Genomic DNA, 14,709 nt, shown 5'->3' on the forward strand with positions numbered 1-14,709 from the left:
TGTGTGTGTGTGTGTGTGTGTGTGTGTGTGTGTGTGTGTGTGTGTGTGTGTGTGTGTGTGTGTGAAATAAAAATCATCACTTTCCCCAATGATGTGTACCCTCTAGACTTTCAAATGCTACAAATGTTCCCTGCCACCTTCCAAATATCACAAAATCACTCTAGTGTTTCCCTGCCGACTGGCAGAGAAGGCACCCAGTTATTTGGCCCTGACTCAAAGGAGAGGTCATTAATCCCAATCAATCGATTAATCTCTTGCTTGTGCAATGGTATCGTTTTGATGAGTTCTAACCTCATGCTAAATTTACCCCTTAGGTCATGTAGATAGCCTATGTAAATCTATACACAAGGATTAGTTATGTATTTGATACTGGATGCCCTCATCAAAGGTCGCATGGTTGTTGCCCTTATACAAAGAAAATACATTTCCTTATGAACGATCAGTAAATTATTTAAGTATTTACTGTATTCTGAAAATATACAGAATATTTACTTATATTATATCCTTATAAAATATATCTACTTATCAATGATCATTATGGTATATTGAAAATACTGGCCTGCAGAATAACAAATTGTGTTAATATGTTACAATATATTGAATCATTTTTATAAAAATGTTACTATTCATTGTCTGAATTGTAAATATGTTAATTTGTTAAACACAAATGGTAGGGATAAAGCATATAGTCAAAGTTGTAAATAAGTTACTGCCATTGCACATACAGTACTGGAAAGATAATTAGTATTGTATAGATTGTACAACTCGATTTACCTTGAAATAAATCTGCTTTATTCAAAAGACAAGTTTTCAATCTGTAGATATAAACTTATATATAAAAAATATATATATAAACACACTTGAACCAGTGGGAAAAGTTACTTTTAAAAGTAATGCATTACAATATGGCATGGGGTATGGCATGAGCCATACTATATATATATAGTATATTACTATATTTATATATATATATATAAATGTAAAAACATGCATGTACACAATAAGTGCATTGTATCAAATGATTCATTTAAACGTATGTACACAATCAAGTCACCTTTATTTATAGCACTTTTTACAATGTTAATTCAAAGCAGCTTCACAGTGTTAAACAGGAAAAAAATGCAGCATAAATTGTTTCGGTGTCCACAGCTATTCTTAAGAAAAGGGTTATGTCATCCAGCTCATTTCAAATAACATACAATGTTAATGCGGGCAGATCAGATTAGTGTCCCCAACTCAACAAACCAAAAGCCAAAGGCGACAGTGCATGGCAAGGAACCAAAACTCATTCAGGGGCCAGAATGGAACAAAAAACCTTGGGAGAAACCAGGCTCAGTTGAGGTGCCAGTGTCCCTCTGGCCAACGAGTAAACAGTGTATAATTATGATTCTGGCAACATTACAGGTCAGGAGTCATATTAGATCGAAAGATATTTGAAAGATCAGTCATCACGGTGGAGATGGGTTTAATGAGGATGTCATATTGATGCAGCATTTTCAGTGGGGAGTTTAATTGAAACGGTCTCTGCGGACATTTCAGGGATGCATTGGTCATGTCTAGGCACAGGTCCACCTTCTGATCTGGATAAGGCCCGGATCTGGCTGACTGCAGTTGGGATAATCAGATAAAACAGATGACTCAGGATAAAAGATATAGAGAGACTAACATTAATGTAGATAGATACCATTCTTCTTATGATGTAACGAGTACAGCAGGTGTTATGGAAAGTGTTCCTGGTTTGAATAATATAAATTGATAATTTTCTATGTGTTTTAGAGGATGGATACCCGACCTGAGCCCGACGGGCTGGGCTGGGTTTGGACAAGGTTCGGACAGGTATTTAGAAATGAAGTTCGGGTCGGGCTCGGTCACTTCAGCACAATAAGGCACTAAACCTTTTAAATTTAAATCAGCGTATTATGTGAGTACAATGGGCCTGTTTAACTTGATGCAATGGTTTGTTTTTGTGATTAAAATAAATGTAAAAATATTACCCTAACATCAGTCTTCCTGTGTGCAGAAATTTGTTTATGTCGCTGTGACAACAATGCACAACACATGCGTACATATTGCCCGTGGCATCCTTGACATTCCAGCAGCAGCAGTGAGCGCAACTTCAGCGCTGCTGGCTGGACCGTCGAGCAGAGGAGGACAACCTTTAAGCCATCCACTGTTGATGCAATCCTTTTTCTGCATAAAACCTTGATTAGTCTAAACGTTGCTGGATAGATTATATAAATAGATCCCATGTTGCAGTTTAGTAGCCATACAGTTTTGGAGAAGGGTAAGGGTAAGAATGACTTTCATTTCAATAAGCATTTTGAATTATGTTACGTTAATGTTTTGTTCTGTTAGCTTGGGCCATTCATTTTTGGTAGACTTTTGTTCATTTAATTTCCATTGGCTATTTGATGGGGCCCTGTGTAACATGTGCTTTGTTGCCCTGTGTGCGTGCTGATGTGCTCATCTGTAAACATTTCAGAATGCCTTCCTACAGCTGCTTAAGAAAAGCGGGCTTACCACATAAACAATATACGTTTGGGGGGGGGGGGGGGGGGGGGTTAATTGTAAATCTCGAGTCAGGCTCGGACATAAACATCATAATGCCTGTCGGACTCGGGTCGGGTTTGATTACTGCTTTGTCGGACGCGGGCCGGGCTCGGAAAGAAAAATGTGGCCCCGATCTGTGTATGCCATAGTAAAGAGATGTAGACGCAGTCTGATCTGCCGGCAATTTGATTTCGCCCTGCAACACAGTCTGGAAACTTGTACATTAATTTCTACTGCTTCTGTTACACTTTTGTGGGAACCAATCACAGACTGGCTTATCCACCTGGTGTGTTAATGGCGTGGTTTAACACGGTGACGGATAGAGAAGTGATGGGTTGTTGCCCGTTGATCAAGCCTCTTGTGATCGGATTGGTTGAAGGACTATCCAAATTGCATAAAGAGTTATTTGAATAATGCTCGTTGATCATGCCTCTTGTGCAGTAGAAAATACATAGCAGACTCCCCAGACCGATGTTCAATCTGAAATTGAGCTTGGTCTGGTGATAGCCAGACAATTAGAGATTGTGTTTTCAGTAAATTATGCATGGTTGGTGACTGACACCTTTTGAGCTTATTTGAGATTGGTATGATATTATTTCAAAGTACCTATGATCATTCTGGAATAGAACACAATTGGATTTTTTGAACACTTTCAGACAACAGCTTTTGCTCCAGTCAGTTTGACATCAGAGTTTGGTTGATGTGAATGCTAAATTTATTTTATTTTGCATCCAGACAGATACAAGTGTTGATATGTTTATGTCAAGATTTTGTAATAAAATAACTGTATTACAAAAAAAAAAAAAAAACGAGGGGATAAAAAACTTGTGAAACTGGCATCTATTCCTGAGTTCTAGCTTCAGTGATCAACAGCTGGTAGTAGAACTACACTAGAACACTGATGTTGCAAACACCCCACTTCTGAGAAAAATGAGTCAATGTGAATGCAGAACTACTAGTTTTGGACAAAGCAAGTGAAAAGGATCTAAATTTTGTATTAACATTTGCTGTAGAAAGTTTGAAGACTATTATTTGCCCTCCTTTTTGTTTATACTGATAATGGTGGTTGCATATGGTTCAGTCCCTTGCCAAGAGATCAAGGTACTACGCTCCTGTCTGCAGGCTGCCACAGTGATAGAGGCTTTCTGGGAGAGATTTGATGCCTGGGGCTGACTTTTTGTTGGAGCCATTGATCGGAGGGACAGAATTGGATTGTGTAGCTTATTACTGGTGTCAGTGAACATTACATGGGGGAGAGATAGAGCCCTTCTTCATCGGTGCAGGCTCCTGCTGCAACTCAAATTACTTTTATCACTCTTGGCTACCCTGGTGCCACCCACGGCGGAGAAACACCAGACATTATGCTCTCCGTCGCAGTGAAATTCTGCAATAACCTTCTAAATGTTTGCCGCCATCTGTGAAGACACCAGATATTATATCAGAGAAAGTGTAACATTCAACAAGCATCAGTATTGTGTGCTGTTTCCTTTCAAATGAAAAAAGCAATATAGTGTGTGCTGTCTTAGCATAATGTGTTAATGCTGCTCAATAGCTTGAATATGGAAATTTAAATTGACTATAATTGTGCGTAAGGGTGGCCAGTCGTTATTGTTATCATCATTGTGCATGTTTTTATTTCTGTTAGAATTTGCCATTTACCATCCCATTCTTTGAAAAGACAATGAAATGTTGTGGTTCAATACAGTGTAATTGGAAATGTCAATCATGCCAGTCTGGAAATGCCAGTAGGGGACCAAAACTTAGTGTGCTGCCTACTGCGTACTGAGTGAGTGATTTGAAAGACTTCAACTTATGCAGCAAACTTCACATGCCACACAAATAGTGCTCAAGTGGAGCATGGCTTTAGCGTGTTGCTAAGCTAACGACATGATACTCTAAAGTTTGAATTATACATAACATAAAACAATACTGGGTTTTATATCTAATTATATGGGATTTTTATTTTCTTGATGTTTAATCAAATGTGACTCTGGACCACAAAACCAGTCATAAGTTGCATGGGTATATTTGTGGCAATAGCCAACAATACATTGTATTGGCCAATGTAATTATTTTGTATTGGCCAAGGAAATTATTTATTTTTTAAGATATTTTGTAAATTTCCTACTGTAAATATATTGAAAATGTATTATTAGTAGTAAAATGCATTGTTAAGGAATTAATTTGTACAATTGTAAAGGCGATTTTGATCCAGGGTCACAAAAAATACATATGTTTATACATTTAATTGCATTTGTATAGTCTTACACATGGATAAATGTACCTCATTAGCAGCTGTTTCTTTGTGTCACTATACATAAGCTGTCCGCCGTATTGAAACAGTCAAAGCCAGTTCGTAAAACATTCAAGATCAAGTTGACTGGGCGTTTGCAACTATGGCATTTGCGCAGTCAAATGTGGTATACGTATCTTCAGCCCTCACAACTGAAACTTTCTTAACTAGGATATTTAATAATAAGATGGTCCTGCCCATCCAGCTGTTACTTTATGGTAATTTACACAAGTTGTGCCAGGTATAGTGCAACTGCAATCAGAGAGCTTCAATAGACTCTTAGATCAGAATAATATGTATTGCACCGCTTTCCTTGGCTCTAATGGAGAGCTAAAAAAACAACAACATATATTTACATTCATGATACAGCTCTCATTAAAATCATCCAATGCACCTCCACATTAATTGTCAATTGAGCCCTTATCAGCAGGTCTTAGGTTATATTTATTTATAGGGGAGCATGCTGGGAGTCTTGAGAAGCTCACTGAAAACACTGAAGAACAGTGAAAGCTGAAGCGTGTGGTGGCAGATTAATTTATCTCACACTTCAGTACAGCACATCCATGTATTTATTTACCTTCCCTTTTGTTTGAAAAATGGCTTCCTCTGTGCCATGCCTTGAGGACAGGTAATTACACCTTCAAGAGTCCTGGTGCGGATTAAAACAAACGACATGAGAAAGGAAATGCACTCCATCGAGTCTGGCATGCCTTGAAACCCTTTTTGTGATAGCTATGTGAACATGAATTTGGAACAGTAAAACTACCTTTTGTGGATATTGCCAGTAGACTGTGCAAAAGACAATGGGGCAGGTCGTCTTAGTTCTCCATCAGGGAGTTATGAAGAGTCCCCTAACAAGCACCATATGGGATACATATGTGAAAGGTGGAAGAGCATATGTTTGTGAATTTGCAGTCGGTCGGTATGAAGCACATTAGTCATCGTTACGTGCATGCCCCACATTCCTGTTGGCAGCTCATTCTTATCAACTGGATTTAAAAAAAAAAAAAAAAAAAAATGCAACAGTCTTGGCATCCAAATCCTTTTGCGTGCTCTCATTGGCAACATCTTTGAGGAGGTTTCTAAAAGTGGATCACTTTAACATGCAAATGTTTTCTGTTAATTAAGCCAGCAACTTCATGCTTTTTAGAGATACAGATGCCAATCCAAAACCAATATTTGATCATTTTAAAAGTGCTGTACCTTACTAACTACTTGGGGTGTAATGATACATTGTTAAATCTTGATATCGCCATATAAAATTGTGATATAAGCAATATTAAATGAATCATGATCTAGGTTTATCCAAGTCTCTGCTCTATTTATAAGGTGTAATCCACCCACAAATTTAAATTCTGTCATCATGTACTCCCCCTCATGTTGTTTCAAACCTACTTTTTACATTCAAGTTCCAAAAACAAATGAAATTATGAAACCTGAGAGATTTCTGTACTTCCATTTAAAGTCATTTCCTCTACAACTTCAAATCTCAACAACAACAAAAAGGTCATAAAGGCATCGTAAAAATAATCAATTGAGTTGCCTAATTAAAATCCAAGTGTTCTAAAGTTATTTTTTATTTATTTTTTATTTCAGAACACTTGGATTTTAATTATACACCTTACTGTTATATTGGTCCAGATTAAATGTGTTGAAGACCTTTCGTGATCACTATAATTTGTGCAGTACTGTGTGAATTAAGTAATTAATTTAACTAATGTTAAATGGTTTAATGTGATTAGTTTGCTATAGCAATTGCATTTGGTGTGATGCTAAACTTACCGTTTAACTCATTTGATGTCACAAAAGCAAAGATTTTGCTGAAAGCTCCAGCGCACGGTTTCTTATCCGTTGATCAGATGCGCGTGAAAGTTGTGTCCGTTGCTACAGCAACAGTAGACTCCGGGTGCAGGGCAGTATTTCAGAATGAAACTAGTGATCACGAGAAAACAACTTTTGTTATCTCGAGATCACGAGAAAATTGTTGTTGTCAAGAGAAAACAAATTTTATCTTAAGAATGCAAAACAATTAACTTGTGATCACGACATAAGACAAAAAAAAATATCCACAGCTGTTCAGGGCTTCCGTACTATAAAGCTGCTCTGGAGAAAACAGTGTTGTCATCGTACAGCTCAGTTCAGTTCTAATACAATGGTGTCAATGCAGGCAGATCATTTATATTGTAAATGGTAAATGGACTGCATTTATATAGCGCTTTCATGGCCATCCAAAGCACTTTACATATTGCCTCACATTTACCCATTCACTCACTCTGGAGCAGCTGGAATTAGGTGTCTTGCTCATGGACACCTCGACACTTGATCAGGTGAAACCGGGGATTGAACAATCAACCATCCGGTTTGTAGACAACCTACATGAACCACTGAGCCACTGCTGCCAATTGTTGAAAATTAAGTGTCCTCAACTAAGCAAACACAAGGCAACAGTGGCAAGAAACCCAAACTCCATCAGGTGACAGAATGGAGGGGGGGGGGATACTTTGTGAGAAACCAGACTCGGTCAGGGGGCCATTTCTTCTTTGGCCAACAAACGGACTGTGTATGATTAGGATTCAAAATGCATTATTCGTCAGAAGTCAGATTGGATTGGAACATATTTATCCAGTTCCATCTGGTTGAAGTTCAGATTTATGGGACACGTTTTGTTGAGGATCTGTGCCACTGCCTGTTGTGTCGATGAGGCCTTCACAGGGGAGAGTCTAGTTGACACAATCTCTGCTGGCACTTCAGGGCTGTGTTGTGGTCGTATCTAGATGCCGGTTCTCCATCTGGTCTGGATACTGCCCATATCTGGCTGACTATGGTAATCCCCGGGATAAACAGAGATACTAATATTAGCATCTGATATTAGCATAAATACTATTAATTTGTTTTAATGTAACAAATACATCAGGTGTTATGAGAAGTGCTCCTGGTCCCGAATGACATAATTTATGCCGACTAACAATAATTTAATTGATTTGAATAATATAAATTGATCATGTGTATGGTAGGTTAAAGGGTTATGTATATCTAGATTTAAATTGACAGAGTGTGTTTGCTTCCTGAACAAGGCTAGGAAGACTTTTCAAAAATGTAGGTGTTAAATAAATAAAAAATCGACCTCCTGTTGTTGATTTTAATATTGGTATTGTATTATGGACTGGGTAGAAATTTGAGATTGCAAGAGACGTGAAGGGCTCTAATGTGTTAAGAGCTCGCAAGTAAATGGAAGATAAAGCATTTAGTGCTTTGAAAGAAATTAGCAAGATTTTCAAATGTATACAATGTTTAATAAGGAGCTAATGCAGATTTGACAGAACCGGACTAATATGGTCATATAATTAAAGATTGGTATCAAAGAACACACCTGTTCTCAGCTATGCATTTCGTAATTTTTTTTTAATTGGTAAGTTTCATCATTTTCATTCCAAATTGGCCTGTAATTCACTAATTCTCTTGACTAATTGACTAATTCTCGCTCCCTAGCGGCAGCAAATTTAATCTGCCCGTGAGTGTCGTCTAGCAACTCTCAATACCCTTCTGAGCTGTAAACGCCAAACTCACAATCACATCGTGTATAGAGTCGGTGGGCGGGGCCATAATGACGGCCGAGTTGCGTTTGTGTGCTTCTAGTAAAAAGTCTTTCTTAAAAAGGGAAGATGTGTTCGGAGTTTTGCCGACCGGATACAGTGAATGTATCAACGAGCTCTGTTTCACCTTCGTTGCTCTGGTTGGTTGTAGCGCTATCCTATCGCTTGCAGACGGAGTTTGAAAGACAACCGTTTATCCCGCCCCTCGGATTGAGCCCTGTCAATGGTGAGTTTCCAGACCAAACATCTTGATGTGGGTCTGGCTTGTCAGGCTATAATTCTCTAGTATGTAAGTTTTTTTCTCTAGTATCTAGTCTGCTTTGCAGCCTTGGATAAATGTAGTTTACACAAGACTAGATAATGATCTGAGAAGTCAGCATTGCTCTGCTGCAGAATTTCAACGGCATTAACCTTACTTCCATGTGAAAATATTAGATTTAAAGTATGATTATGACAATGAGTGGGTCCTGACTCTTGTTGTCTGACTCCAGTAGAGTTCCGAATGTCTGTAAATTCGAATCCCAATGTGTTGTTTTCATTATTTACATTGATATTAAAATCACCAACAATTAGGACTTTATCTGCAGCCAGTACTAACGTCAATAGAAAATAACCAATTTATTTGATACAGTTCGTATGTTGCCCTGGTGGCCTGTATACAGTAGCCAGCACAACTAGCAGATGGGATTTATCACTATAGATAGCATCATATAAAGCACCAACATTTCAAAATAATTATATTTGAAACTCGACCTCTGAGTAATATTTAAGATATTGCTATAAATTACAGCAATTTACCCGTTGCCTTACAGACAAGCTCATGTAAATAAATGTGATATGCTGAATGGAAAATCACTGTGAACTTAAATTGAACAGCTTAGTATGTTGTCTTTTCCTATAATACATTTATTTAAGGGCTTCAGAAGACTTATGTAATACACTAATGCATTATATATTAGTGTTGTCAAAAATATTGATACAGAAATATCTGAAACTATACCAATACTCCTTTCTAAAGTATCGATACGCCAATACCAGCTTTGCTTTCTTTCTCTCCTCTCCGTCCGATGGTGAGTTGACACGCCTTGACAGTCTTCTCTCATTCACTCCGGTTATGTGTTGGTGTGTCTGGTCTGAATTTTGTATGGGATTCCACATAAATCTTAATTCCTACAGATTTAGCACTCACATCTGATGTGCACACGCATACAGTTAAAAAGCCACCTCTTACATACAAGTGCAAAAATGAGCTCCTTTTCCCAACATAGTAATGGTCAAATACACTCAAAAATAATTTCACAATTACCATCTTGTTGAATATTGACGTAAACACAGCCTCAAAAAGTTCAGAAAGAATGTGTAACAGGAATGGCTCGGTTATGTATGTAACCCTCGTTCCCCGGGAGGGAACGGAGACGTTACGTCAGTGACTGACGAATGGGGGTTTAGCTTAAAGGCCTTTCACCTTTGAGTTCTTACAAAAAGAGCCAATGGCAATGAAATGCCATGGGGCTGCGGAATTTGCATAGCGTAGCTCCGACTCACTCAGTGGGTATATAATGAAGTACGCAGGCAATGTCGCATTGTTACCTGCTGAGGAGCCGAGACTGGACTCCCGACCATTTCAGCGGTACAGCGGAAGTGGCAGAGAGAGGACTCCACTTAACACAGGAATACCAAGGTACACTGGGAAGAATATCCCACATGGAGAAATGCAACACAATGCCTGCCCGATGAGAGGACTTAAGAATACACATAGACTGTCCAACTGCAGTTGGAATCTTTCAATCCCATGAGTGGCAAGATATCTTGCCAAGGGAAGACATGCACTCAGGGAGACTTACCATGGAAATACACATGTGGGGGTTGCCCATCGGGGCACCTAGCCTGCTTAGGGCTGTCCAAGACTATGTTGTCATCGGCAACAGTGCTGGAGGAACTCAGGGCTTACTAAAAAACTCACCTGGTAAATATGCGCACTTATCCAGTCCGTGGAATGGTGCAGCAAACAATGACACCTGAGCCTATCCAGTTACTGGCCCCTTGGGTTGAGTACACGAGAGGAACTGGCTACACTCAGAGATTATGGAATCTTGTAAATGTGTTGGGTGTGACCCAGCCTGCAGCTCTAATGTCTGTTAGCAAGGCACCATGCGCTAAACCCAAGAGGAGGCAACACTCCAGTGGAGTCTGCCCTGACCCCTAGGTTCATAAGTTCATATGGTGGGGACACTAAAATTATGAAAGAAATTCTTGACAACAACACTATTACATGTATATTATACAGGGAAGCTTCCCTATAAAATACACTATTATATAATACAATATAATGCACTATATTGTAAAAGAAAGAAAAAATAAAGAAAAAAAACCCCACAATATAAAAGCAACACACATGGTTTTCTGTGTTGCTTTTATATTGAGGCCGTGTTTTTTAGCTTAAGGGTAACAAACATTGGTAACGCACAGAATCGGATTTGGATCAGTCCTGTCTCTATCAAACTGATAGCTGGCCCGACATAAAGGTCCGTCTTATCGATACTCAATATCGGATCAACACATCCACCCAATCTCACGGCAATTTGTACATATTTTATGAGGTAGTTAATTTTTACGAATTTGCACAACCTAACTCATACGAATTGGTACAATTTGGCTAAATCGTATGTATTTCACGAGTTGCCCAATTTGTATGAATTCATACAAATGACCTCCCCCAATCCCACCCCTAAACCTACTTTTACCACCTTGTAAAATACAAACTGGTCGTGAGATAGGGTTGACACATCTCTTCTTTCCATTTAGTCAAGTCACTGTTATTTATATAGCGCTTTTTACAATGGAGATTGTATCAAAGTAGCTTCACAATAATAGGAAAATAATGCAGCAGAGAAATTAATAGATTTTAAAATAGTTAAATATTTACACTTTAAGTTAAATGAGCATTTTGGTGTTGCTAGACTGACAAGATTGCATTGTTTCTTTTCCAGGAAGAAGGAAAGGTGGGCGTAACGTTCAACATCGGTACAGTGGATATCAGTGTCAAAGAGATGACTACAGATGTCAATGATGGGAAATATCATGTGGTGCGTTTCACAAGGAATGGGGGAAATGCCACTTTACAGGTGGACAACTGGCCAATCAACGAGCACTTTCCATCAGGTAACACCTGCTTACTCACCCGCTTAAGTTTCTTAAAGATAAGTGAGTTTTTACTGTGAAACCCATTGGATATCACATGCTCTCAAGGAAATCAAGAGTTGTAAGGCAAGGAACAACAATTTTCTTTTCATTTGAGTTATAATCTGCACGTTTCAAAGCATGCAAATTTTCAGAAATGGGAACAGGTGTTCATAATTATAACACTGATCCCCATCCTGCTGAGGGAAGGCATAGAAGAGAAAGGACACTGCAAAGAAGAATGCAAATGCCACTTAACTCAATCGACTTGGCTTGCGTCACTTTCTTAATTGTCCTCTGAAACATCCATATGTGGAAGTAATCAAGTCTAGGCACCTGGCCTGTGCACAATGGCAGGCCAAGCCGTTGCCTTTGTCCCCGCGATTAGCGCCATGACATCTGGCCAGCTGCTTTTGAAAGGTTTTGAAAGGCAGAGGGAAGAGCAGGGTGCAGGTTTAAGGCAGTATTGTGGCAGCTACAGCAGCTGTGGGAGAATGAGCCCCAGACCTCTGTGTATCTGTGACTCTCAGACTTAGGGAGCCAGCAATGATGGATGAATACAAATGAGTTCATCAAATGCAGCAGAGGTTTGTTATAGGAGCTCAAGCTACATGGAGAAATAGGGCATGCTGAAATACTGCCCTCAAACACTAAACTCACAAAAACCCTTCACACTCAATTAATTTGGGTTTTGTGTCCTCCACTTTGATGTCTCTTTTGCTTTGGCGCCCTCCATGGGATATCTGGCCCCTGCACTTCTCGTCCAATTAGAGAGCAGCTCTCGTCAGGGTTACTCAAGCTGTATTCAATGGCAGGTCTTTCTGAGACATAGCCTTAAAATGGCCAACATGCAGGCAGAGGGGACATGCAGAAGGACACAGTAGCCCACTATTCAAGCTTGATCTGTTATGGATACTGACAAAGAGCCAGAGATAGCATGCAATTTTCTAAAGCTAAATATAACTCCTGATATGTCCTATAATGGTCAAACTCAATACATTTCATTTGTGTACATGGACAAATAAACCTTCACAATGGCTGGAGGTGTGTAGTTGCTTCTGTGGAATCTCTAGCATTATTCAGTCTCAAATTAGTCTCAGATAAATAATGTAATGATATAATGATGTAGTATACGTGAAACATTCATTCAGTATACATTACTTGTTGCGTCTAGCAGTATTTAAAATGATGGGATATGTTTACACAGAATTCAGGATTTCTGCAGAATCGCTTTGAAATCTGGTAATCTATTAACAAGGATAGGATAGAAATCTATTAACAAGGATAGGAAGCCATATTAACATTTTAACTTGTCAAAAAATAGAAAAAGCTCATTGACTCCCTCCAGGCATTATTCAATTGCAGATTTGGTAATTTGGTCTCTTTTAAACACACACACACACACACACACACACACACACACACACACACACACACACACACACACACACACACACACACACACACACACACACACACACACACACACACACACACACAGTGAAACACAGGTAATATGCAGGACACTCAATGTTTTTAATTTGACAATTATTGATTTCAGTTCCTTTGTTAAAGGCTGTGCCATCTCTTGAGTAATTACAGGCAAGGATACAGACTCATCGACTGAATAGCACTTAAAATGCTTCACATCAGTGATGCTCAGCATTCTTGTCTTTCTCAATAAAGTGTTACCAGATCCACACAGCTGTTGCCATGGTATGGTGTGAAAATATCCAGACTACCCATGATCCCTGAGCTTATTCATATATTTTAACCAAGCATGATGGGCAAAGCAATTTTTGATGCACACTGAATGCAAGTCAAAAAGAAGTTCTATAAATATTCCACCTCACGTAATAACGTAACTGTTTTACAGGGTGCCGAATTTGTATGAATTAGTACAATTTGGAATACAGAGTGTCTATTTACACTAAGTGCAAATAGCATGCCTTGTTGGCAAGTACTATTCACACTAGTTCAGCCTAACAATGCCTGGTGGGTCCGAACAAGACTTTAAAAAAACTCACGAGTAGTAAAGCTTAAGGCTTAAAGGTCTTCGTTTTGCGGTCGACCTGGTTCTGAATCCGCCTTTTGCAGAACTTGCTTTTATCCCTTTTCCATTCACATATCACATCGGAAAGGCATTTACTTTCAATAAAAATTAAGAAAATGTTCTAAAAGAAGAAATAAAGTGCCTAACACAATTTTTAATAAAATAAAATAAAATAAAATAAAAGGCATTTATTGGGTAGGTTTAGGGGAAGGTGCTGGGATGCCATTAAGGCAGCATCCATTTAATATTTTTAATAAATAAAATAATTTACTCTCTATGTTATTATTGCATCATGTTAATGTACAACAATACTGAGGTGCAAATCAAATCACCATATACCGCTTTTTACAATCCAATTGTTTCAAAGTAGCTTAACAATATTAACAGGAAGATAATGCAACAGAATTTGATTCAGCTGTACAGCCGCTCTGGGGAAAGCTGTGATGTTATCGAGCTAATTTTAATTATCATATAGTCTCAATGCAGGAAGATTGGTAATGTATATGAAATGTAGGTGTCCCCAACTGAGCAAGCCAAAAGCCAAAGGCAATGGTGGCAAAGGAACTAAAACTCCTTCAGGGCCCGAATGGAGAGAAAAAACCTTGGGAGAAACCAGGCTAAATCTGGATGTCATTTCTCCTCTGGCCGACGAACAGTGTATGATTATAATTCTGGCAACATTGCAGGTCTTAAGTCATATTAGGTAAAAAGAAATTTGTAAGATTATTCAAAAGATTGGAGTCGTCATGCTGGAGATGGGTTTATTGAGGATGTTGTATCGATGTAATGTAGTGCCATATGTATATGTCAAAATAAAGTATAAATTCCATGTATTTACCAAGAACCGCTACTTTTACATGGTGTAAATAGAATATATCACTTTTTCACTTAGAATGCTATTTCACTCAGTAAAAAGCATCTACAGCTATTTGCACTTGGTGTAAATAGCATCTATCACTATTTTCACTTAGTGAAATATAATTGCACTAGTAGTTATTACACTGTAAACAAAAATGTGTTGGTTTTTGTTGGTTTAACTT

General features: G+C 38.5%; 1 protein-coding gene across 16 annotated transcripts in view; it reads left to right on the forward strand.

The window, feature by feature from the left end:
• nrxn3b (neurexin 3b) overlaps positions 1-14,709 on the forward strand; it is a 442,510-nt gene that overhangs the window by 377,862 nt on the left and 49,939 nt on the right. For all 16 annotated transcript variants that reach the window (XM_067417365.1, XM_067417366.1, XM_067417364.1 and 13 more), the window contains one exon: positions 11,427-11,598. In XM_067417365.1, coding sequence (XP_067273466.1) covers positions 11,427-11,598 — 172 coding nt within the window. The remainder of the gene's footprint in view (positions 1-11,426; positions 11,599-14,709) is intronic.

The sequence above is a fragment of the Pseudorasbora parva genome, chromosome 15 (genome assembly GCF_024679245.1).
Source record: "Pseudorasbora parva isolate DD20220531a chromosome 15, ASM2467924v1, whole genome shotgun sequence".
Taxonomy (NCBI): Eukaryota; Metazoa; Chordata; class Actinopteri; order Cypriniformes; family Gobionidae; genus Pseudorasbora; species Pseudorasbora parva.